The following is a 25,918-nucleotide window of genomic DNA, read 5'->3' on the forward strand; positions in this document are numbered from 1 at the left end:
GGAGTATCATTGAGTTTTTGGTTAGATTTTCAGGGTTTAGGTGATAGAATTAGGTATTATATACATAGCTGACCCATTTAGTAAGCTGTACTCTACACAGATATTGTCCTGTGCAACATTTTCCTTATCTAAAATTAATAATGTTATTTTTACTGAGTTTTTTTTTTTCCCCCGAACCTCTCATAACTCAACTTCAGATTCTTTACCAGCTAAATAAATCTCTCAAGGCCAGGTGCATCAGGAATTCTATCAGTTCACTTTTCCTGAAGAAGTCTCTCCCAGGGTCTCTGATCCACACTAATCAGAACTGGTCATGGTATACATGTGAGGCACAACTGACAGCCCATCAGCACCATCCTGGAGTTTTCCTATGCCTATCTGCTTTGCTGGAGTTCCAGCTTTCTGTATTCCATTTCTTTATCCTCTTTGATTCATTCATTCATTTTGGAGTCCATCTCATTTTCCTAGTACTTGAGAAAAGGTATATGGGAGGACCACTTTTTGAGACCTGGGGAAAATGTATACCCTCACACATGGTTGAGTAGCATGTTTGTGCTGCCTTCTAGCATTTAAGAAATTCAAAACTGGCTGGGCGCTGTGGCTCACACCTGTAATCCTAGCACTTTGAGAGGCCAAGGTGGGTGGACTGCTTGAGCTCAGGAGTATGAGACCACCCTGGGCAACGTGCTGAAACCCTGTTTTTACAAAAAAATAAAAAATAAAAAATTGGCCAGGGATGGTGGTGTGTGTTTGTGGTCCCAGCTACTTAGCAGGCTGAGGTGGGAGGATCACTTGAGCCCAGAAGGCTGAGGCTACAGTGAGCCATGATCGTACCAGTGCACTCTAGCCTGAATGACAGCAAAACTCTGTCTTAAGAAACAAAACAAAAACAAAAACAAAAGAAATTCAAAACTATTCTGATTCTTCAGCCTCTGTGACCTGTGGCTTTTCTCTGGAAGCTTATCAGATCTGACATTTGTTTTGGTATGTGTCTGTGTCTAGCCATTACTTTGTGCCCTTGGTAGGCTCTCTCAATATGGAAAATCATGTATTTCAGGTCTAGGAGATTGTTCTTTCATTGTTTCATTGATGATTTCTTCCTCTATGTTTGCTCTTTATTGCTTCTTGTGTTGAAATCTGTAGATTCTTTAACTTTGTTTTCTCTCATATTTCCTTTTTGTCTTTTTACTCTACTTTATAGAAAAATACAAAGACTTTATCTTCTAGCATATATTTTGAGTTCTTTAAATTTCTGCTTTCACAATTTTGATTCATAAGAGCTCTGATGTTTGTTCCCTGAATTTAAAAAAATGCTATTTCTTGTTTCGCACATGCAAAATTTTTCTTTTATCCTCTGAAAATACTGATCATAGTTATTTTGATGTTTCCAGAGTCGCTGTTTAGTCTAAGCTTTATTTTTTTTTCCATTTTGTTGTTTGGATCTTGATGTTCAAGTTAGAAGATTTCCCTGGATGTCTGATAATCCTATGTTGTCATTAACTTAAGCGGAAGCTGATAGTGAATGAATGGGGCTTGTTTACTATAACCTACACTCTAAGGTGTCCTGGAAAACCTTTGATGGCACAGTCTCTTTCCTTCGGGCTCAGTCACATTCCCATTGACATCACTTGAGTTCCCTGTGTAGAGGATGAAGGCATAAAGACACCATTCTTTGATCTCAGTTGTGTGTGTGTGTGTATGTGTGTGTGTGTGGGTGTCATTTCAGCATCTAGTACGTATATGTTCAGATAATCTTGCCATTTTTAGTACAGTATCCCAACCCAGGCAGGCTTGATGTCCTTTAGCCCAGACACTCTAAATTTTACCCTCATTAGCAGACTAACCTTTAGTCTGCCTTTTGGGTAAGGAAGGGGGCAACCACCCGGCTCTGGAGAGTTAAGAAAGAGGTCTGTGTTTCTCAATACTAAAGAAGTTTTCTTCTAGGGTTTTTATGGTTTTAGGTCTAACATGTAAGTCTTTAATCCATCTTGAATTAATTTTTGTACAAGGTGTAAGGAAGGGATCCAGTTTCAGCTTTCTACATATGGCTAGCCAGTTTTCCCAGCACCATTTATTAAATAGGGAATACCTTCCCCATTGCTTGTTTTTGTCAGGTTTGTCAAAGATCAGATAGTTGTAGATATGCAGCATTATTTCTGAGGGCTCTGTTCTGTTCCACTGATCTGTATCTCTGTTTTGGTACCAGTACCATGCTGTTTTGGTTACTGTAGTCTTGTAGTACAGTTTGAAGTCAGGTAGTGTGATGTCTCCAGCTTTGTTCTTTTGGTTTAGGATTGACTTGGTGATGAGGGCTCTTTTTTGGTTCCATATGAACTTTAAAGTAGTTTTTTCCAATTCTGTAAAGAAAGTCATTGGTAGCTTGATGGGGATGGCATTGAATCTATACATTACCTTGGGCAGTATGGCCATTTTCACGATATTGATTCTTCCAACCCATGAGCATGAAATGTTCTTCCATTTGTTTGTATCCTCTTTTATTTCATTGAGCAGTGGTTTGTAGTTCTCCTTGAAGAGGTCCTTCACACCCCTTGTAAGTTGGATTCCTAGGTATTTTATTCTCTTTGAAGCAATTGTGAATGGGAGTTCACTCATGATTTGGCTCTCTGTCTGTTATTGGTGTATAAGAATGCTTGTGATTTTTGTACATTGATTTTGTATCCTGAGACTTTGCTGAAGTTGCTTATCAGCTTAAGAAGATTTTGGGCTGAGACAATGGGGTTTTCTAGATATACAATCATGTCATCTGCAAACAGGGACAATTTGACTTCCTCTTTTCCTAATTGAATACACTTTATTTCCTTCTCCTGCCTAATTGCCCTGGCCAGAACTTCCAACACTATGTTGAATAGGAGTGGTGAGAGAGGGCATCCCTGTCTTGTGCCTGTTTTCAAAGGGAATGCTTCCAGTTTTTGCCCATTCAGTATGATATTGGCTGTGGGTTTGTCATAGATAGCTCTTATTATTTTGAGATATGTTCCATGAATACCTAATTTCTTGAGAGTTTTTAGCATGAAGGGTTGTCAAATTTTGTCAAAGGCTTTTTCTGCATCTATTGAGATAATCATGTGGTTTTTGTCTTTGGTTCTGTTTATATGCTGGATTACATTTATTGATTTGTGAATGTTGAACCAGCCTTGCATCCCAGGGATGAAGCCCACTTGATCATGGTGGATGAGCTTTTTGATGTGCTGCTGGATTCGTTTTGCCGGTATTTTATTGAGGATTTTTGCATCAATGTTCATTAAGGATATTGGTCTAAAATTCTCTTTTTTTGTTGTGCCTCTGCCAGGCTTTGGTATCAGGATGATGCTGGCCTCATAAAATGAGTTAAGGATGATTCCCTCTTTTTCTATTGATTGAAATAGTTTCAGAAGGAATGGTACCAGTTCCTCCTTGTACTTCTGGTAGAATTCGGCTGTGAATCCATCTGGTCCTGGACTCTTTTTGGTTGGTAAGCTATTGATTATTGCCACAATTTCAGAGCCTGTTATTGGTCTATTCAGAGATTCAACTTCTTCCTGGTTTAGTCTTGGGAGGGTGTATGTGTCGAGGAATTTATCCATTTCTTCTAGATTTTCTAGTTTATTTGCGTAGAGGTGTTTGTAGTATTCTCTGATGGTAGTTTGTATTTCTGTGGGATCGGTGGTGATATCCCCTTTATCATTTTTTATTGCGTCTATTTGATTCTTCTCTCTTTTCTTCTTTATTAGTCTTGCTAGCGGTCTATCAATTTTGTTGATCTTTTCAAAAAACCAGCTCCTGGATTTATTAATTTTTTGAAGGGTTTTTTGTGTCTCTATTTCCTTCAGTTCTGCTCTGATTTTAGTTATTTCTTGCCTTCTGCTAGCTTTTGAATATGTTTGCTCTTGCTTTTCTAGTTCTTTTAATTGTGATGTTAGGGTGTCAATTTTGGATCTTTCCTGCTTTCTCTTGTGGGCATTTAGTGCTATAAATATCCCTCTACACACTGCTTTGAATGTGTCCCAGAGATTCTGGTATGTTGTGTCTTTGTTCTCGTTGGTTTCAAAGAACATCTTTATTTCTGCCTTCATTTCATTATGTACCCAGTAGTTATTCAGGAGCAGGTTGTTCAGTTTCCATATCGTTGAGCAGTTTTGAGTGAGTTTCTTAATCCTGAGTTCTAGTTTGATTGCACTGTGGTCTGAGAGACAGTTTGTTATAATTTCTGTTCTTTTACATTTGCTGAGGAGAGCTTTACTTCCAACTATGTGGTCAATTTTGGAATAGGTGTGGTGTGGTGCTGAAAAAAATGTATATTCTGTTGATTTGGGGTGGAGAGTTCTGTAGATGTCTATTAGGTCTGCTTGGTGCAGAGCTGAGTTGAATTCCTGGGTATCCTTGTTAACTTTCTGTCTCGTTGATCTGTCTAATGTTGACAGTGGGGTGTTAAAGTCTCCCATTATTATTGTGTGGGAGTCTAAGTCTCTTTGTAGGTCACTCAGGACTTGCTTTATGAATCTGGGTGCTCCTGTGTTGGGTGCATATATATTTAGGATAGGTAGCTCTTCTTGTTGAATTGATCCCTTTACCATTATGTAATGGCCTTCTTTGTCTCTTTTGATCTTTATTGGTTTAAAGTCTGTTTTATCAGAGACTAGGATTACAGCCCTTGCCTTTTTTTGTTTTCCATTTGCTTGGTAGATCTTCCTCTATCCTTTTATTTTGAGCCTATGTTTGTCTCTGCACGTGAGATGGGTTTCCTGAATACAGCACACTGATGGGTCTTGAGTCTTTATCCAGTTTGCCAGTCTGTGTCTTTTAATTGGAGCATTTACCATTCAGGACATAGGCATGGGCAAGGACTTCATGACTAAAACACCAAAAGCAATGGCAACAAAAGCCAAAATTGACAAATGGGATCTAATTTAACTAAAGAGCTTCTACACAGCAAAAGAAACTACCATCAGAGTCAACAGGAAACCTACAAAATGGGAGAAAATTTTCGCAAGCTACTCATCTGACAAAGGGCTAATATCCAGAATCTACAATGAACTCAAACAAATTTACAAGAGAAAAACAAACAACCCCATCAAAAAGTGGGCGAAGGACATGAACAGACACTTCTCAAAAGAAGACATTTATGCAGCTAAAAGACACATGAAAAAATGCTCATCATCACTGGCTATCAGAGAAATGCAAATCAAAACCACAATGAGATACCATCTCACACCAGTTAGAATGGTGATCATTAAAAAGTCAGGAAACAACAGGTGCTGGAGAGGATGTGGAGAAATAGGAATACTTTTACACTGTTGGTGGGACTGTAAACTAGTTCAACCATTGTAGAAGTCAATGTGGCAATTCCTCGGGGATCTAGAACTAGAAATACCATTTGACCCAGCCATCCCATTACTGGGTATATACCCAAAGGACTATAAATCATGCTGCTATAAAGACACATGCACACGTATGTTTATTGCGGCACTATTCACAATAGCAAAGACTTGGAACCAACCCAAATGTCCAACAACGATAGACTGGATTAAGAAAATGTGGCACATATACACCATGGAATACTATGCAGCCATAAAAAATGAAGAGTTCATGTCCTTTGTAGGGACATGGATGAAACTGGAAATCATCAGTCGCAGTAAACTATCGCAAGGACAAAAAACCAAACACCACATGTTCTCACTCATAGGTGGGAATTGAACAATGAGAACACATGGACACAGGAAGGAGAATATCACACGCCGGGGACTGTTGTTGGGCGGGGGGAGGGGGGAGGGACAGCATTAGGAGATATACCTAATGCTAAATGACGAGTTAATGGGTGCAGCACACCAACATGGCACATGGATACATATGTAACAAACCTGCACGTTGTGCACATGTACCCTAAAACTTAAAGTACAGTAATAAAAAAATATAAAAAATAAAAAAAGAAGTTTTCAACAATTCACATTATAGCCTCTTTTCACCAACTGCCCCCATCCCATAGATACCAGGTGCTGCCAATTCCTGAGCTTTTGGGGAATTCTTTAGCATCTATTAGTTCTCGACTCTCCCCACTAGCAACATTAAATTCAGTTTCTGGTATCCTAAGTCATCGATCACTCTACATCTTTCTTTCCAGCTTCCCCTACGGTTTTCACTGTAGTCCCGTTTCAGTGTTCCCTATCTTCATCACTTTATCACTTTTCAAATATTCCTTACTGTCATTTAATGGAGTTTAGCAAGGGAAAAATTTAGACATATATGCTTAATCTGTCATCTTTACCTGGAAGTTCAAGTCCTCATCTTTTCCAAATCTTCCAAAAGTAGTTAAGTTACAAGGAGATCAGCTAAGCACAGTGCAAGACCACGGGTAAACTAACTTGGAGCCCCTCACACCAGCTGCCTCTTCTGGGGTCAGTGAGAAGAGTTATGAATGATACAATCACTTTCCAAAGCCTCTCATTGAGTTCCAGCTTCTGCAGGCAAAGTCACTTTGCTCACCTGTGGAGGACATGGCACTGCTGTGCATAGCAGGGGGAAGTAAGGTCCCTGAGGAGGCTACAGAAACTCAGAGCTTTTATGCAAGGCCCAGAGCCAGCACTGAGGCTTCCTAAGAGAAAGAAATCCTCCACGATGCACAGCACTGATTTCTAAGTACGGAAAAAAAGAGAGTAGAATCCCTCACACTCCCAGCTCACTAGTATAATAATGCTGCTGTAACTCTTCTGACTTGAGACAAGAGGGACAGAATGTTCCAGCTTCCCCAGGCATACTGGAGCACAGATGATAAGGCCACCAGCCACGTCTCTAAGCAGTAGTGTATGGGTACAGGATGGGAGGTGTAGGTGCTGGTTGTAGAGAGCATAAAAAAAAAATAGGAAGAAAAGTGTTCTGCTTTTTTCCCCTCATGCATTACCACTTTTAAACCATGTCAAGGACAAAATTCTCTCCCCACTACTGCAGACTGCTCCTGACACCCTAGCCCATGGTCCCTCTGTCTCAGGCATCCCGCCAGCAGCCCACTTACCTGTGGATGATGTGGTACCTCTGAAGATACTCCAGGGCCAGTGCCAGCTCACAGATGTAGAGTTTCACAGTCCCCTCTGTGAAATGCACATTCTGCTGCAGATGGTAGCGCAGGTCGCCTCCCAGGAGCAGGTCCACCACCATAAACATGTCCTCCTCGTCCTGGAAGGAGTACCTAGGAGCACAGAAGGACACAGAAGATTAGGGGTGGAGGCACCTTCAGCACCCTCAAGACCAATGCCCCCAATTTACAGAAGAGCAAACTGAGGCTCAGAGACAGGCACTGAGTTGCCTAAGTTGTGATGCTATGGGAGTGGAGGGGAAGGGGCAAAGGCTTTCAATCCTCAGGCTGCCTCCACATTTGTTGGGGTTTCCTCATTTCTCACATAGCAAAGGCAAGCAGGAGTACCCAGCATTAGCTCCCAGGCTCTAGCAGACAGATGACAGTTTAACTACTACTGGACTCCAGCATGTTTCTTCATCTGTTTTTAGCAGGTGCTTTAATTAGATGGTGTCAGTGTTTGTAGGAGCTAGCCTCCAAAGACACACTCCCCTCCCAAACACTCACTCCATTCCCTGCATATGCATGCTGCTCTCCACATGGAGCTTGTTTCTGCAACTCTTGACTGCAGTGGTGTTATGGGATATCCAAGTCTAGGCCTTAAGGGAATGGGCAGTTTTTAATTTTTGCCTCTTGGAACCCAGCCAGATCCAAGCCACAGGGAGAGGCCAAGAGAAGGAAAACCAAATCCCCAGCTGAGGTCCCAGTGACAGCCAGCACCCCTGCCTGCCATGCAAGTGAGCTGCCTTGGGCATTTTGATATTCCACGGCAGCCCCAGATATCATATGGAGCAGAAAAACAGCCCAGCAGAGCCCAGTTACCCCACAGAACATGAGATGATTAAATGGTGGTGTTTTTACACCATTAAGTTTTAGGGTGGTATTTTGTTTGTTTTTGAAACAGTAGAAAATTGATACAGTACCGAATTCATTTAAAAAAATGCATTTGGGCTTTCTAAGGACTGAAGAGCCAACATATAGAATCTGAGACTGTTGTTAAACAATTGTAGTATAGCATCACATCACAAAATGTTGTCAAGTTCCTTGTAGATTCATGGGGTATAATAATGGAATCATGTAATATAATCACAGAATTGCATAATGTAATCATGGAAGCTTAGACCTGTGTCTTAGATCCTCAGATATTAGACCGAATCAGCCAGGTCCTTCCCCTCACTTAAGAGAACAGGAAACTGAGGCCCAGAGGGAAGAAGAGACTTGGTGAGTCAGTGTAAGTGTGGGGACACGAACCCAAATCCCCTGACTCTCACTCGCTGCAGTGCCCTGATGACCATATACTGTTGGGATGTTGCTGTAATGCACCCACACTATGTTCCAGTATCCTGGGTGTGCGGCCCTGGGGAGAGAGACTGGTGCATGATTTGGTCCCAGGACAGGCAACAGAACCACATGCCTACAGGACAGGGAATTCCAGGGTTGGAAGGACCTCAAATCCCCTCCAGCTCCCATTACAGAGACTGGGGTCCAGGAAAGAGGAGATGGCTGGACACAAGTCATATCCACTTTGTGTATCTTACCCATTGTTTATAATTGTTCAGAATTAAGGCAAGGAAGGCGGCTGTTTATTGCGTCCCCAGATCATGAATTTACCAGAGGCTTATGGAACACCTACTGTCTGATAGGCATTGGGCTACGCGCTGGGGACACTGGGACAAAGAAACTGTCTACGCCCTGGAGGCGTGCACAGTGCCCTGGGAGTGGCTGGGCTGACAGTCACTGACAATGCACGGGCTGGCATTCTAGGAGTCTTTCCAGGGTGCAGGGGAGTGTGGGAAAGAAGGAGGCCAGTGCTCCAGCAGGTGAAGGTGGGTGGGAGGAATTGGGAAAGTCTTTACCCATGAGGGGTTTACTGGGTCAGGAACGCACAGGCTGTGTGACCCAGCAGAGAAACAGCATGACCCATGGCGGGAGGCTAGATCATGGCCCAGTACCCACAACCTGCACAAACAGTGGAGGGCCACCTTTGGGAGTCACCGTGGTGACATGGATGGGCAGCAGTGGAGTAAGATACAGTCCCTGCTCCTCATGGAATTAGAGACTGGAACAAACCTCACGGGATGGAATGAAGTGTCCCCTATCACAGACTCACAGGAAGTGCTGCTAGGGTGGAGGGCACAGGGCTGAAGCTGCCGTCTTTCTCTCAGGCTGTTCTGTGCTGAGAGGCCCTTCTGCCTTTCTAGGCAGAGGCACCCGGAGTACCCAGGGGCAGCCCAAAGCCTCATTGCTGCCCAGACGTTCCCAATATTCCTGGTCACAGTTTCAAGGGACTATTTCTAGAAGTTTCAGTGAGAATATTTTTGTTTGCCCAGAAAGCTTTTATTATTGTTGATATTATTAATTATTATTCTCACTCTCACTCTGGGCCTCCCAAAGTGCTGGGATTATATGTATGAGCCACGCACCCGGCCACCAGCTGGACTTTAGATCCGTTTCAGGGCCAGTATAACCTCATTCACGCTCCTGCTCCTCAACAAAGAGAGGAGCACATAAGTGACACAGCCTTGCTGGGAAGCACACGACCACCTTGTTTTACTGCACTTCACTTTCTTACAAATTGAAGGTTTGTGGCAACCCTGCCTCCAGTAAGTCTATCAGTGTCAATTTTCCAATAGCACGTGCTCAATTTGTATCTCTGTGTCACATTTTGGTAATTCTTGCAATATTTCAAACATTATTATATCTGCTATAGTGATCTCTGATAAATGGTCTTTGATGTTACTATACAATTGTTTTGAAGATCCGCAAATGGCATCCATATAGCAACCAAAGCTTCATGGATAAAGGTTGGATGTGTTCTCATGCTCCACTGACCAGTAGTTTCCCATCTCTTACTTTCTCCTTGGGCCTTTCTATTCCCTGAGGCATAATAATATTGAAATTAGGCCAGTCAATAACTCTACAAAGGCCTCTAAGTGTTCAAGTGAATGGAAGAATCACACATCTCTCACTTTACATCAAATACTAGAAATGATTAAGCCTAATGAGAAAGATATGCCAAATGCCAAGACAAGCTGAAAGCTAGACTCTTACACCATAAAGTTAGCCAAGTTATAAATGCAAAGGAAATAAAAATTGCTACTCCAATGTATGCATGTAAGACATGAAAGCCAAACAGCCTTATTGCTGATATGGAGGAAATTTTAGTGGTCTAGATAGAAGATCAAATCAGCTACAACATTCCCTTAAGCCAAATCCTAATCCAGAGCAAGGCCTTAACTCTCTTCAGTTCTATGCAGGCTGAGAGAGGTGAGGGAGTTGCAGAAAAAGAGCTGGAAGCTAGCAAAGGTTGGTTCATGAGGTTTAAGAAAAGAAGCCAACTCCAGAACATAAAAGCACAAGGTGAAGCAGCAGGTGTTAATGGAGAAGCTGCAGCAAGTTACCCAGAAGATCTAGCTCAGATCATTGGTGAAGGTGAATACACCAAACAGGAGATTTTCAAAGTAGAAAAAATAGCAAATAGCTTTATACTGGAAGTAGATGTCATTTAGGACTTTCATAGCTGGAGAGGAGAAGTCAATGCCTGGCTTCAAAGGTTCAAAGGACAGGCTCTCTTGTTAGGGAGGCTCTCTTGTTTTAGCAGCTGGTCACCTTAAGTTGAAGTCAATGTTCACTTACCATTTTGAAAATACCAGGGCCCTTAAGAATTATGCTAAATGTATTCTGCCTGTGCTCTATAAGTGGAATAAAAAAACCCTAGATGACAGCACACCAGTTTACAGCAAAATTTACCAAATATTTTAAGCCCAATGTTAAGACCTACTTCTCAAAAAAATATTCATTTCAAAATATTACCACTCTTAGTCACCCAAGAGCTCAGATGGAGATGTACAAGATTAATGTTGTTTTCATGATAAAACAACAACCATCCTGCAGCTAATGGATGAAGGAGTAATTTTTATCTTTGAGGCTTATTATTTAAGAAATACATTTTGTAAGACGATAACTGCCATAGATAGTGATTCCTTTGATGGATTCGGGCAAAGTAAATTGAAAATCTTCTGGAAAGGATTCGCCATTCTAGATGTCATTAAGAACATTCATGATTCATGAGAAAAGGTCAAAGTACTAACATTAACAGGAGTTTGGAAGAAGTGGATTCTAATCCACATGGATGACTATGAGGGGTTCAAGACTTCAGTGGAGGAAGGAACTGCAGATGTGGTAAAAGTAGCAAAAGAACTAGAATCAGAAGTGGAACCTGAAAATGTGACTGAATTGCTGCCATCTCAAGATAAAACGTTAAGAGATGAGGAGTTGAGTTGTTTCTCCTAAGGATAAGGAAGAAACGAGTTTCTTGAGATGGAATCTGCTCCTGATGAAGGTGCTGTACACATTGTTAAAATGACACAAGAGGTTTAGAATATTACATAAGCTTAGTTGATAAAGCGGCTGTAGGATTTGAGAGGACTGACTGTACTTTTGAAAGAAGTTCTACTGTGGGCAAAATGCTATCAAACAGCGCCACTTGCTATAGAGAAATCTTTCATGAAGTGAAGAGTCCATCATCGTGGACAGCTTCATTGTTTTCTTATTTTAAGAAATTTTCACAGTGACCCCAACTTTCAGCAACTACCACCCTGATCGGTAAGCAGCCATTAACATTGAGGAAGGACCCTCCACCTGCAAAAAGACTGTGATTTGTTGAAAGAAGGCTCAGATGAGTGTTTGTAGCTATCAAGTATTTTAGATGAAAGTATTACACTTTTTAGACATAATGCTGTTGCACACTGAATAGAGTACAGTGTAGTATAAACATAATTTTAAAGGCACTAGAAAACAAAAAAATGTCAATAAGACCTGTCTGGGGAAAGAACCTGCAGAGAGGGAAGCAGGGCTGGGAGCTAAATGCAGAAAGAGGCACTGTTGGAGGTACTGGCTCCCACCTAGTCAGAAGAAAGATCTATCCCTGAACTTCACATTTACAAGGGCAATGACTGTTTTTTTTTTTTTTTTTTTTTTTTTTAAATTAAGCTACTTTACTTTGAATTTCTGTGACTTGGAACTGAGTTACAACTTTTCATGTATTTGCTACCGGATAGAAGAATACAGATGCTCCAAAAGAAACCACAGGAATCAAATATAATATGCCTCCTACAGATGCACAATTTGTATTCTAATAGTTGATGGACTATTGAAACATTACATTAATAACCAGTGAGTTCTGTACTCTCAACTCACAGCTAAACTGTCAAAGGGCATCTCATTCAGTATGCCATCAGAACTCTTTGGAGGAGCAACATGAATTTTCAGAGGGAAACTTGCATACTGGAATGAATTCTAAAGAGGAAAATCAAAATGCTAGGAGAACAGTAATTTAAGCAATAATTCAGGTTGTGGCTGTTTCTTGCTGCAGATCCACATTCTTCTCCAGGCCACAGACCCTACATTCCCAGGGAAACTCAATATTATTACTGGAGAACACAGAATGACCTTTCATTTATCTCTGTAGTACTGCACTATTCCACAGCTTTGTGACATTGTCCCTTTTGCTTCTTCTTGTATTAGAATTATAATTATATTCTCATAATAGTGCTGAACATTGTCATGGAAATGATGGAGATCACAAATAAGAAAGCTAAGCTCTATCACAGTAACTCTGACCTATGGAAAAATCTGTAAAATTAGGCTCTCCTTGCAAGAGCCAAGAAAATTGTGTGCTGTGAAGGCATAAATCCTGGCCTGGCTATTGCAATAGAACTGCATAAAGAATGCAATTTTCCATGTTTTATTTTTTTAAAAATTATTAATTTCCTACTTTGTTCCAGAAAGGATTCAGGTGACTTGTGAAATGTATATAACATAATAGAATTAAAAATAAGGAAGACAAAGACCAAGTCACAGAATAAAAAAGGAATCCAAGAAAATAGAATCAGGAAAAAATACCCCAATTTATGCCTCAAGATCCTGTATGCTTCCCAGAAATGGGTCATCAATGTGTCTCAAATCTCCCCAGCAAACAGAGCAAAATGAGAAACATGATCAGCTACATGATTCAGAGCTGATGTGGAAAAAAAAACAATTGTTTAGGAAAAGCAAGATTTTTGTCCTGTTACTGAAATCAGTGGGAAATTTCTTCCACTGGATTCTTATGAAGATGGTGTTCTGTAATGTGGTGAACCACGAGTCCACATAAAATAACTCTAAACACAGTAATAAGTGGAACAGGAATTTTTTTGCATGATGTACTTCAAGGTAGGCTGAAGGCATTAAAAATCCAATTTCATAGAAGCAATACTACATGGGGCAAAGCAATGAGGCCGTGCGTCATGCTCACGGATGAACTTTCTTCATACCAGGATAAATTTAGAGCAGAGCACGAGGTGAATGTTCTTCAGGGACTACCTCACAAAGACGGGCTCACACACACAGCAGCAAGTACTCAGTAGGCTTCTCCCATGCATTGGCCCTTGCAAGAAGCCAAGGATTTAGTGGGAGAAGTAAGCACATGAGTGCTCACCTGGGCTTAAGATTTCATAAGGGAGCCCAGATTTTGCTGTCATGTTAGGACGAGTCCCTGGATGGACCCACACTCTCACAATTCTACACATTTACCGATAATATTCCTTGTTCCTGGAGCACCACCTCTGTCCTCTTGTCCATCACTCACTTCTCAGGTTAGTGCAGGGTTCCCAACCCAGAGCAGTTTTGTTCCCCTGGGGACATTAGACAATGTGTGGAGACAGTTTTGGTTGTCACATTGGGAGGGGTGCTGCTGTCATCTAGTGAGTTAGAGCCAGGGATGCTGCTAAATATCCTACAATGCACAGGACGGCCTCCACCACAATCACCTACTGCAAAATGGCAACAGTGCTGAGGTTGAAAAACCCTGGTTAAGACTGATGCTCCCTTCTTTAAGAAGCCTTCCCTAACCCTGGAAACTGAGGCGGGTGACCCCCTAGTCCCTTATAATAATAACAGTTAACACTGATGTGGTGCAAATTCTGTGCCAGACACCGTTCTAAGTGCCTTATTTTCTTATTTTTATTTTTTGAGACGGAGTCTCCCTCTGTTGCCCAGGCCAGGGTGCAGTGGTGCGATCGTGGCTCACTGCAACCTCTGCCTCCTGGGTTCAAGCGATTATCCTGCCTCACCCTCCCCAGTAGCTGGGATTACAGGCACGTGCCACCATGCCCGACTAGCTTTTATATTTTTAATAGTGACAAGGTTTCACCATGTTGGCCAGAGTGGTCTTGAACTCCTGACCTCAAGTGGTCCGCCTGCCTAGGCCTCCCAAAGTGCTAGGATTACAGGTGTGAGCCACCATGCCCGGCCCAAGTGCTTTCTGTATATGCACTCATTTATTGCTCCCAACAATCCTTTGAGGTAGGAGTTATTACAAATTGCCTTGGATAGCTCAAGACCTTGAGGTTCAGAGATTAAGTAACATGTCCAAGGTGACAGCCAGGGAATGGCAGAGCTGGGACTGAGCCAAGATAGTCCATGTCCAGAACCTAGACTCTGTGCCTGATGCCCTATAGCACTTTCCTTATGGCCAAGTCACCATTGCTCTCCTGGTCTCTTTTCCCCATCAGCCAGTGAACTCTGAGTGCAGGGACCTAGCTAATTCAGCACCATCCCCTGCATTTAGCACATAGCCAGGAGCATCCCACACACTCCAGAATGAATGGGCCACAAACACCCAAACCACCATATTCTGTGTGGCACATTGGGTCAGTCAATGATGTCTACACAAAAGTGAGGCATTGTACAGAAAAAAGACAGAGGTTGATGGGGAAGGAAGGGTGCTAGGCCCTGCTGTTTATGTCACTGCCTACAGGAAACTCCTTTTTGTCTGGCTTCTTCTTGTCACAGAGACCAGGAACTCCCATTAGCCTGAGTGATTCACCAGTCTCTCCCCATGGCCTCTTGTCTATCACTGTAGCCTGTGAGGACACCCTGCAGGGTGCACAAGTGATAGATCTGATGAGCGAGTCCAGAAGCAGCAGCCGTGCTCAGCACAGCCCCCTCAGGCTCCCCCTCTGCTTCAGGACCTGCCCATAGAGGGCTTACACTCCTGTCTGCTCTCTGCAACAGCCAGGGCCTGGCTGGTGGAGGGGAACTTGCAGGTGATCACCGTTTCCTGTGCCTCAGAGGTGATTCCATTTCAGAACTCAAGAGTTAGAAAGCCGTTTTGGCTACCAATCTAAAGTGGGTTTCTCTGATTGACTGTCAGCGTGAAGTGGATACTTCCATCTCCACCTGTCAGACTCCTGTCTGTCAATTAGTCCTACGATCGAGAAGGGAGGAGAGGTGCTCTTCACAGACCCCCTGCTCATCCCTTAACACTTGTCCCATCTAACCATGGGACGTGGGCATTATCACCCTCAGTTGCCCAATGGAGGAAACCAAGGCCAAGAGAGGTTGACTGGTCCAAGGTCGCTAGGTCGGTTTTCTTGGAAAGCATGTCATGTACTCAATCATCAGCCTTGGAGGCTGCTTACAAACTAAAGGTCAGCCATGCTAATAACAAATGAAATATACGTGAACACATATGAGGGAGGGAGTGCCTGTTGCTGGGGGAAATCTGGAGTTGGAACAGCTTGGTTCAGCTCCTCCTCTTACCTGATGAGTGACTGACTCTCCATCTCATCTTGCCCAGGGCCTAGCAAACAGTGGAGCATCCACAAACCTTGTGCAGTTGTTAAAGGTAGGGGAGGGCTGGAAAGGGAAAGGAAGAGTCTGGAGGAAACCCTAAACCTTTCTTAGTCTCCAGGCAGCACAATGCCACTTGAACTATTTGAAACAGCCACCTTTCTCCACTTCTTCTTCCTGAGGCAAAAGTCACTGGGTGCCCAGAGATGACTCTGTGGGATTCAGAAAATCTCTGCATCCAGGACAAGCCACGTGTCTACAACAGTCATCTCCTGTGTTTTTACTGTGTGGCATCTGCAGGGGCAATGAGCTGAGCATCTCCTCAGGTCATTTTGCATTCCATCTGACCTCCGAGGGCAGCAGATGGAGGGGAGGTCTCACTCACTATGCTCACCTCCAGCGATTCTTAAAAATGTAACAGCCGGCCGGGCGCGGTGGCTCACGCTTGTAATCCCAGCACTTTGGGAGGCCGAGGCGGGCGGATCACGAGGTCAGGAGATCGAGACCACGGTGAAACCCCGTCTCTACTAAAAATACAAAAAAAAATTAGCCGGGCGCGGTGGCGGGCGCCTGTAGTCCCAGCTACTCGGAGAGGCTGAGGCAGGAGAATGGCATGAACCCGGGAGGCGGAGCTTGCAGTGAGCCGAGATCGCGCCACTGCACTCTAGCCTGGGCGACAGAGCGAGACTCCGTCTCAAAAAAAAAAAAAAAAAAAAAATGTAACAGCCAGCAAGAGAGGAGCTAAGAATAGCCTCACAGGCTACAGAAATCCAACAATGGAGCACTGGGCTTTCTGACAGCTCATATTGTACAAGGAAAAAAGAGCTTATCAAGCCGGACTTGTGCTTGATACAGGTCTTCAATAACATTTACAATGATAAGCTTCTTATTATTTTTTTAATAGACAAGGTCTTGCTGTGTTGCCCAGGCTGGTCTTGAACTCCTGTCCTCAAGCAATCCTCTTGCCTTGGCCTCCCAAAGTGCTGAGATTACAGGTGTGAGCCACTGTGTTCAGCCAGCCCACCCCCTGCCCCCTTTGCCTTTTCTTTTAATTTGACTTGAGGCACAAAAGTCTTGAAGCCACTCAAACATGACGGCTCTCATTGTTCTTCACATGGACTGATTCTCACCTCCTACCTCCTTCCCAGGAAGGCGAAAGAAGCTGGTTAGCTTCCAACTGCCTCCCGTAGACCAAGGTGACAAGATGGGAACCTCTCAAAGCCATCCAGCACTTCCAGGCAGAGCAATCGCGTGATGAGGCGAAGGCAGGCTTCAGGTCCACGTTGCCCCCGTCCCACTCCATGGAGGGGCTTTGCAGACTGTAAAGTGCTTTCTATCTGTATAAATGCAGAACATTGCTCTCGTGGCTTCATGGTTTTATTTATTTCAATCTATATCCTTCATACTTCTAAAGAATTTGAAGTGGCTGACAAACGACAAGTAAGACTCATAGAGGAGATAGTGGCAAAAATGTACAACAAAGGAGAGGCACATATACTGTTCACGGGGACAGACAGGGAGCCTGAAACAGTAGCTCCAGCTCCCTTAGCAGTGGAAAGAAAGCAAAGGGCAATGCGGAATGACCAACCCAGCTCTCACCACTTCATTAAATAAAATGAAGCCAAACTGCTCTTCTTGGGCCAAATTCCAAAAGACATTTATAACCTGCATTCTCTTACAAGGGGCATTGAATGAAAGAATGGGAAAGGAAAAATGATAACTCACATATGCTGAGTGCTTCCTATGTACTAGCCATGGTCCTAAGTGCTTTTTAAAATACCATTGACCGAGGCTCCTTGCTCTATGTGATGAGCTCTTTACATTGGAGATCTCACATAATCTTCCAATACTTTGGTGTAGGCATTATTATGGCCATTTTAGAGGAGACAGAACTGAGGTTCGGAGAAGCTGAGTAACTTGCCTAGGGTTGCACTCAGCTTTGCTCCAACCACTGCCTCTGAAATCCTTTTGCCAACCACATCTTCAAAGCCCTTTTGTACTCTCTCAAAGACTCTTCCCTTCAACCACACAGTGCATACATACCCTTCTGAGTTTACAGTGATACACCTCTCATCATTCAGGATACATGCATCATCTATTGAACATAATCAACCAGTTCCTAAAAACCAGTCATTCTGTTTGAAGACACTAAGAATGTATTTCCCATTATTTAAGTGAGAAAAATTACAATGCATCACTCTTCAACCCAAATTTCTCAACCAATTTCTTAAAATACAATGTAAACACAACAAAATAGATAGGAGATCCATCTGCTAATATGTCAAATGTTTCCATTCCATTCTCATGATCAAACACTAAATATAGTTAATGATGTTTTCGTTTTGGGTTTTTGCAGTAACATGGTCTTGTTTACCCTCAGCAGTGTCTAAGACCCACATCCCTGTGGCGATAGATACTTAATGTGATTTTTCAAACTGACTACACTTGGTTCTGACGTTTCACCAGTTGTATTTGAAATGTAACTTGAGACTTGCCCTGATATCACATTGTTAAAAATGTTATGTTGAGTTTCAAGGCTGTAAATATAATTTTTTTCCATATAAACAATAGCTGAAAAAGTATTGATAGATACACACAGGGTTGAGCCATGTGAAATTGCCAATGCTTACCCAGTTTTGACTACGGAATAACAATTTCATATGGTTCAACCTAATACAGTCCATGCAGCCTTAGTAATAAAAATCAAGAGGCACTTGACCAGGAAAATGTTAAGTGCAGAGGTGTTCTGCAGGGTGAATATGCCTGAATGTTTGTTGAACACCTACTATGTACCAGGCCCTATCATGGGAGGGGGAATCATTCATCAACCAGATGTGGCCACTCTACTCAAGGTGCTCATTGTACTCTAGGAGGGGAAGGATAAGGTAGTGTAGAAACACATAGGGGAGGGACCTATCAAAAAAGGGGAGGGGTTCTGAAGGGGAAGAGACGTCTAGGTAGAGTGGGGACTTGAATTGGCTCATCAGTGTCTGTTCCACCCTTCTGCAAGAGTGCTTTCCTATAACTGCAAAGGCTAGAAATCTGCCAAGCTCATTTCACAGACTCCCTTGCAGCTAGAGTTCCTGCATGATTTAGGTTTCTCAGTAAGTTGCATCCATGTAAGACTCAGCTAAGTGGGGCAAGGTCTGAGGTCTCATTCTGGGAGGCAGCTTCTCAACTGCAGCAGAGGCAGCCACATCCTCTGCAGGTCAGTTCTCCCTGTGACCTTGGGCAGAGCTCTCAGAATTTCAGCCCAGAGTCAGCTCTTCTGCCTCCCAGGGATTCTGAGAATACATTTCATATGCTGTAACAAATCTCTTTCTTCTGAACTAACTAGACTGTATTCTCTTCCTTAAAGCTGAGCCCTGGTTGCTACAACCAGAGAAGAGCAGAGAGCAGGGACAATGGTCCAGAAATAAGGAACAGCATGAACAAAGGCCAAGAGGAGTAGTGAGCATGGGTTCCAGCTCTGGATGGCTGGGGTGAGTGCTGGAGAGGGGTAAGATGGGAGCAAGGAGAAGACCCTTCAAGAAGGGCTTTGTAAGTCATGATAAGAAGTTTGGACTTTATTCTTGCACAAGGGGAAGCTACTGAGGATTTGGAAACAGGAGAAAGTCCTGGTCAGATTTCAGTTTTGGAACAGCTGCTCTGGCGACTACAGATCCGATTAGTTGGAGGACCTTTGCATTAGGCAAGGGAGCAGTTGAGGCATTATTGCTTCATTGGTAAGCAGTGATAAGCCCTATTCAGGAGAGCACACAAACCCTTTTGAAGTGTACAGGCTCTGGAGGCAAAGTCCTAGGTTCTGGGCCCCATATCCTCATCAGTCATACAGGGATTACTGCAGTGTTTACATCCTGGTGTTGCAAAGATTTCATGAGTTATTATGAGTCAAGGGACTGGAAAAGTGACTGACACATAATGAGTGCTTGAAAAATACTTGCTATTTTTGGCTAGGCGTGGTGGCTCACGCCTGTAATCTCAGCACTTTGGGAGGCTGAGGTGGGCGGATCACGAGATCAGGAGATCAAGACCATCCTGCCAAACATGGTGAAACCCCATCTCTACTAAAAATACAAAAAAAAAAAAAAATTAGCCGGGCGTGGTGACGGGCGCCTGTAGTCCCAGCTACTCAGGGGGCTGAGGCAGGAGAATGGTGTGAACCCAGGGAGTGGAGCTTGCAGTGAGTGGAGATCACGCCACTGCACTCCAGCCTGGGTGACAGAGTGGGACTCTGTCTCAAAAAAAAAAAAAAAAAAAAAAAAAAAACTTGCTATTTTCATTATTCTCAAGAACTTTGCCATGAATCCAGCCCACTGCATCCTTCTTCAGGATGAACTCTTTGCTCTGGTCATCCTGAGGGACTTGGAGTTAGTCAAATGTGCTTTCTCTCTCATACTTTGTACCTTTTCTTATGCTGTTCCTTTATCTGAAAGTATCTACCCTGTGATTCTGGGTCTAGCCGATTCACCATTTAAATCACTGCCGTGATGTCCCAATATATCTGGAATAAATTCAGGATCCCTTAACCTAGCCTACAAACCTCTGCGTGATCAGGACTCTCCAATTTCATTTTATCTTGCTCCTGACTTTTTTTTTCTTAATCTATTTATTTTGGCTTTCATTCTTCTTTCTGTTCCAGGGTTGAGATCTTTGCACTTTCTGGTCTCCTTGCCTACAGTTCTTTTCCTTGCTCCATCTTCCTATCACTCCTTCTCATCATTTAGTCTCAGTTCCTAAGACAACTCCCCAGGCAGGCCTTCTTTCACTGCCTGTTTTTAGAAGCCCCACTTCTTTCTGACATCCTATAATTTTCTCTGAGCCCCTTTAAACCTCCCTTCATAACATTTATCCCTACGTGAAATAATCTCATTTACTCACCTGTTTTGTTGTGTGCTGTCTGCCCTTTCCCCCAATCACATACACACAAGTGCATGCATTCACACAAGTGCGCGCACACACACACACACGCATGTGCACAAGCACACACAAATGCAAGCCCTGAGAGCCAAGGCTTTCCCTACCAGTGGTTCTCAAACTTCAGCAGGCATTCAGAAGCATCTGGGGACCTTGTGAAAACACAGATTGCTGGCCTCACCTCAGAGTTTCTGACTTGGTAGGCCTGGGATAAAACCTGACATTTGGCAATTCTAACAGATTTTCAGGTATGTTGATCCTGTTGGTATGGGGACAGCACTTTGAGAAGTGCCAAAGTACATTTTTCACAGTTCTATCCAAACGCTTAGATGAATGCCTACTGAACACAGCAGCTCATCAACAGATTTTTAAGTCAATAACTCTTAACTCTGTTTATCCTTCAAATAAGGAAATCACTTGTCACCTTCTCCAAGAAGCCTCCCAAACAGGAATAGGAGCTCTTTGCAGATGGCACCTTGTCTGACCTCCCTGGAATCCTCCAGCATCCACTCAGGGCCTGGTCCAAGGCAGAAGTGTTCATTGAGTGTTGCTTCAGTGGTTAAGCCTAATGTCCTCCTTACATATTTTTTTCAAGTTATATTTATATATAACTTGAATATATATATATATATTTATACAGAAAGTAGCATAACAGACACATACATATTCTCCATCAAAACTAAACAGACATTACATTTTGCCTTATTAATGTCAGCTCTCTTTAAAAAATAAAATACTTGGCTGGGCCCAGCGGCTCACACCTATAATCCCAGCACTTTGGGAGGCTGAGGCGGGCAGATCACCTGAGGTCAGGAGTTCGAGATCAGCTTGGTCAACACAGCAAAACCCCACCTCTACTAAAAATACAAAAATTAGCTGGGCGTGGTGGCATGCACCTGTAATTCCAGCTACTCAGGAGGCTGAGGCAGGAGAATAGCTTGAACCCAGGAGGCAGAGGTTGCAGTGAGCTGAGATTGCACCACTGCACTCCAGCCTGGGTGCTAGAGTCTCAGGGCGAAACTGGAGACTGGATGAAATTCCGTCTCAAAAAAAAAAAAGAAAAGAAAAAGAAAAAAGAAAATACTCAAGAATTGCCTCACTCCATCTATTCCTTCCTTCATCTACTCTTTCCAGACATATTAATAATTAGTACTTGATATTGAGATATCCCTTATTTCTTTTTAATTTTACTACAATATATGCATCCATAAATCACATAAAATTGTAAAACAGATAAACGTAACATACAGTTTTAGATAATATTGAGTTTATGCATATTAATTACTTGAAGCAGTGTTTGACATATAATTAAATAGTAAGTGTTGCTGAGTACTATTGTTACTGTTTTGTGGCTTATCTTCCCTTTTAAAGAAATTCTTGTAAAATTTATCCAAGATACATATAGATCTGTTTGTTTCACTTGATGTTATCACTATTTTTAAGTTAGCCATTCTGACAGGTGTGTAGTCACATCTGATTTGCATTTCCCTAATGGCTAATTTGCATTTTAATTTGCATTTCGCTAATGGAGAAGGAAGATGAACACTTTTTCATGTGTTTATTTGTATGTCCTCTTCTGTGAAATGTCTGTTCATGTCTTTTGCTCATTTTTTAATTGGATTAAAAAAATTTACTGTTGAGATTTGAGAACTCATTATATAGTCTAGATACAAGTCCTTTGTCAAATATGTGGTTTGCAAACATTTTCTTCTACTCTGTAGCTTGTCTTTTAATCCTCTTCAAGAGTCTTCTGCTGAGCATAAATCTTCAGTTTTAATGAGGTCCAGTTTATCAATTTTTACTTTTATGAAACATGTTTTTGGTGTCAAGCTGAAGATTCTTCACTTGGCTCTTCACTCTTCACTTTTTGTATCAATGTTATATTTTTAAAATAAAATTTGTATTTTTATTTTATCTCCTTCACTTAATAGAAAGTTTTAAAATACCCTGCAAATTTCCAAGCCCGTTTTGCTACTTTGTTGGCTATGTGACTGGTTCTATTTTCTCCTATGATATTTTTTCTCAAAGGTTTTATAGTTTTACACTTCACACTTCAATCCATGATCCATTATGAGTTTTTGTTTAAGACAGAGTCTTGCTCTTATCACCCAGGCTGGAGTGCAATGGCGTGATTTTGGCTCACTGCAACCTCCGCCTCCTGGGTTCAAGTGATTCTCCTGCCTCAGCCTCCCGAGTAGCTGGCATTACAGGCGCCTGTCACCATGCCCAGCTAACTTTTGTATTTTTAGTAGAGACAGGATTTCACCATGTTGCCCAGGCTGGTCTTGAACTGTTGACCTCAGGTGATCCACCTGCCTCAGCCTCCCAAAGTTCTGGGATTACAGGTGTGAGCCACAGTGCCCAACTGAGTTTTTTAAAAATATGTAAGGCATGAGGTTTGGTGATGGTTCATTCTTCTGCTTACAGTCATCCAATTGCTATTTGTTGAAGAAGCTATCCTTCCTTCCTGATATTGCTTTTGAAACTTTGCAGTTTGGCATGTTTGTGCAGCTGAAATTCTGTTCCATTGATCTATGTGTCTGTTCCTATGCTAATACCACATTGTCTTGATTACTGTAGTTACATAATAAAACTTAACATTGAGTAGGCTGATTCCTTCTGCTTTATTTTCCTTTTTCAAAATTGCTTAGCTATTATAGACCCTGTGACATTTCACATTAATTTTAAAATAAGTTTGCCTATGTCTGCAAAAAACTTTTCTTGGACTTTCATAGCGATTGCATTAAATCACTTAGAGGAGAATTGTTATCTTTACTATGTTGCATCTATGAACATGGTGTGTTTCCCCACTTATTTAGGTCTTCTTTGATTTCTGTAATCAGCATTTTATGATTTTCAGCAAATAAATAGTGTAAATGTTTTTGTTACATTTATATCTAGGTTTATTATCTATGGAATGACTGTAAATGGGATTTCTAAATTGTTGCTTTCCACGTTTGTTGTTAGTATACAGAAATGTGATGAATCTTTGGATGTTAGTGCTGTATACTGTAATGTTGCTGTCACAGTTCTAGGTTGATCTTTATGCATGAATGTTGTAGACCGCAACCTTGCTGTCACAACTGCACACACACACACATACACATACATACTTCTTAGTTCCAGGATATTTTAATTTTAATAAATTCTTTTTTTTATGTAAACAACTATGCCATCTGAAAATAGAGACAGTTCTATTTTCTCTTTTCTAATCTATATGCCTTATTTTTCTCTTGACTTACTGCAGTGGCTAGAACTTCCAGCAGTTTACTAAATAAGAGTAGTAAAAGCAAAAATCCTTACCTTGTGCCAAATCTTAGGGAGAAAGCATTCAGTCTGTCACCATGATGTTCCTTATAAATTGAAAAAGTTACCCTCTATTTCTAGTTGCCTGAGAGTTTTTATCATGAATGTTTACCACAGATGTTAGATACAGGGATGCTCTTTCTGCATCAATTGATATAATAATAGGATTTTTTCTTTAGCTTGTTGAACATAGTAGATTACATTGACTGCTTTAAAAATATTGAACTAGTGTTGCAAATCTACAGTGAATCTCAATTTGTTGTGGTGTGTAATTCTTTTTGTACACTGGTAGATTCTACTTGATAATAGGTTGGAGCAAAAGTAATTGTGGGTTTTGCAAAAAAACCACAATTTACATTTGCTCCAACCTAATAATATTTTTGTTGAGATTTTTGTATCTATATTCATGAGCTATGTTGGTCTTTCTTTTATCATACTGTCTTCAGCTGCTTTTGTTACCAGGATAATACAAGTTTCATAAAATGAATTTAAAAGTATGCACTTCTCTTCCATTTCCAGAAGAAATTGTGTAAAACTGGTGCTAATTCTTCCTTAAATGTTTGACAGAATTCTCTCGTGAAATCATCTGAGCCTGATTTAATTTTCAGGAGCTACTGCGAATTTAATTTATTTAACAGATATAGGAGTGTTCATTTTTTCCTTGGTTGAATTTTGGTAGTTTGTGCTTTTTGAGGAATTGGTCCATTTCTTCTAAGCTATCAAAATTATGAATAAAAATGTGTTCACAATATTCTCTTTATCTGTTTAATGGCTGCAGAATCTGTATTGGTAGCCTCTGTTTCATTCCTGGTTTTCATTATTTGTTCTTTCATTTTATGTTTGTCAGTCTTGCTAGAGCTTGATCAACTTTCTTAAATATTTTTGAAGAATCAACTTATTCTTTCATTGATTTTCTCTATTGCTTTCCTGTTTTCAATTTCATTGATTTCTACTGTTTATTATTTCATTCTTTCGGCTTGCCTTGGGTTTATTTTGCTCTCTTTTAATTTTTTTTTTTTTTTTTTTTTTTTTTTGAGACGGAGTCTTGCTCTGTCACCCAGGCTGGAGTGCAGTGGTGCAGTCTCGGCTCACTGCAAGCTCCGCCTCCCAGGTTCACGCCATTCTCCTGCCTCAGCCTCTCCGAGTAGCTGGGACTACAGGCGCCCACCACCACACCCGGCTAATTTTTTTTTTTTTTTGTATTTTTAGTAGAGACGGGGTTTCACTGTGGTCTCGATCTCCTGACCTCGTGATCCGCCCACCTCAGCCTCCCAAAGTGCTGGGATTACAAGCGTGAGCCACCGCGCCCGGCCTTAATTTTTATTATTATGTTTAATTGACCCATAATAATTGTATTTATGAGGTACTGTGTGATATTTTGATACATGTATGCAATGTGTAATGATAAAAATCAGAGTAATTAGCATAAGCATCATCTCAAATGTTTATCATTTCTTTGTGTTGGAAACATTCAAAATCTGCTCTTCTAGGTATGTGAAAATATACAATAAATTGTTGTTAACTAAAGTAATTCTATAGTGGTACAGAATTTTTTCTATACCACATCTACATAGAACGTATTTCTCCTAGGCAGATGTATTTTTCGTATCTGTTAACCAACCTTTGGCTATCCTCCCTCCATGATAATTTTCCCTGCCACTTTTCCCCACCATTAAGAACCACTGTTTTACTCTACTTCTATGAGACCAAATTTTTAGCTCATGTGTAAACATGAGTGAGAATATGTGACATTTTCTTTTCTGTGCCTGGCTTATTTTATCTAACATGATGTTCACCAAGCTCATCCATGTTGCCATGAATGACAGAATTTCATTCTTTTTTATGGCTAAATAGTACTCTATCATGTACATATACCACATTTTCTGTATCCATTCATCTATTTGTAGACACTTAAGGTGATTCCATATCTTGGCTATTATGAATAGTGCTGCAATAAATGTGGGACTGCAGATACTTCTTCTGCATATTGATTTATTTTACTTTGGATATATACCT

The 25,918-nt window shown here is 41.6% G+C and overlaps 1 protein-coding gene across 4 annotated transcripts in view; it reads right to left on the reverse strand.

The window, feature by feature from the left end:
• The window catches only part of STK32B (serine/threonine kinase 32B), a 440,365-nt gene that overhangs the window by 153,904 nt on the left and 260,543 nt on the right, over positions 1-25,918 (reverse strand). For all 4 annotated transcript variants that reach the window (XM_055245661.1, XM_055245659.1, XM_055245660.2 and 1 more), the window contains one exon: positions 7,007-7,180. In XM_055245661.1, the coding sequence (XP_055101636.1) occupies positions 7,007-7,180 (174 nt within the window). The remainder of the gene's footprint in view (positions 1-7,006; positions 7,181-25,918) is intronic.

The sequence above is a fragment of the Symphalangus syndactylus genome, chromosome 16 (assembly GCF_028878055.3).
Source record: "Symphalangus syndactylus isolate Jambi chromosome 16, NHGRI_mSymSyn1-v2.1_pri, whole genome shotgun sequence".
NCBI classification, from domain to species: Eukaryota; Metazoa; Chordata; class Mammalia; order Primates; family Hylobatidae; genus Symphalangus; species Symphalangus syndactylus.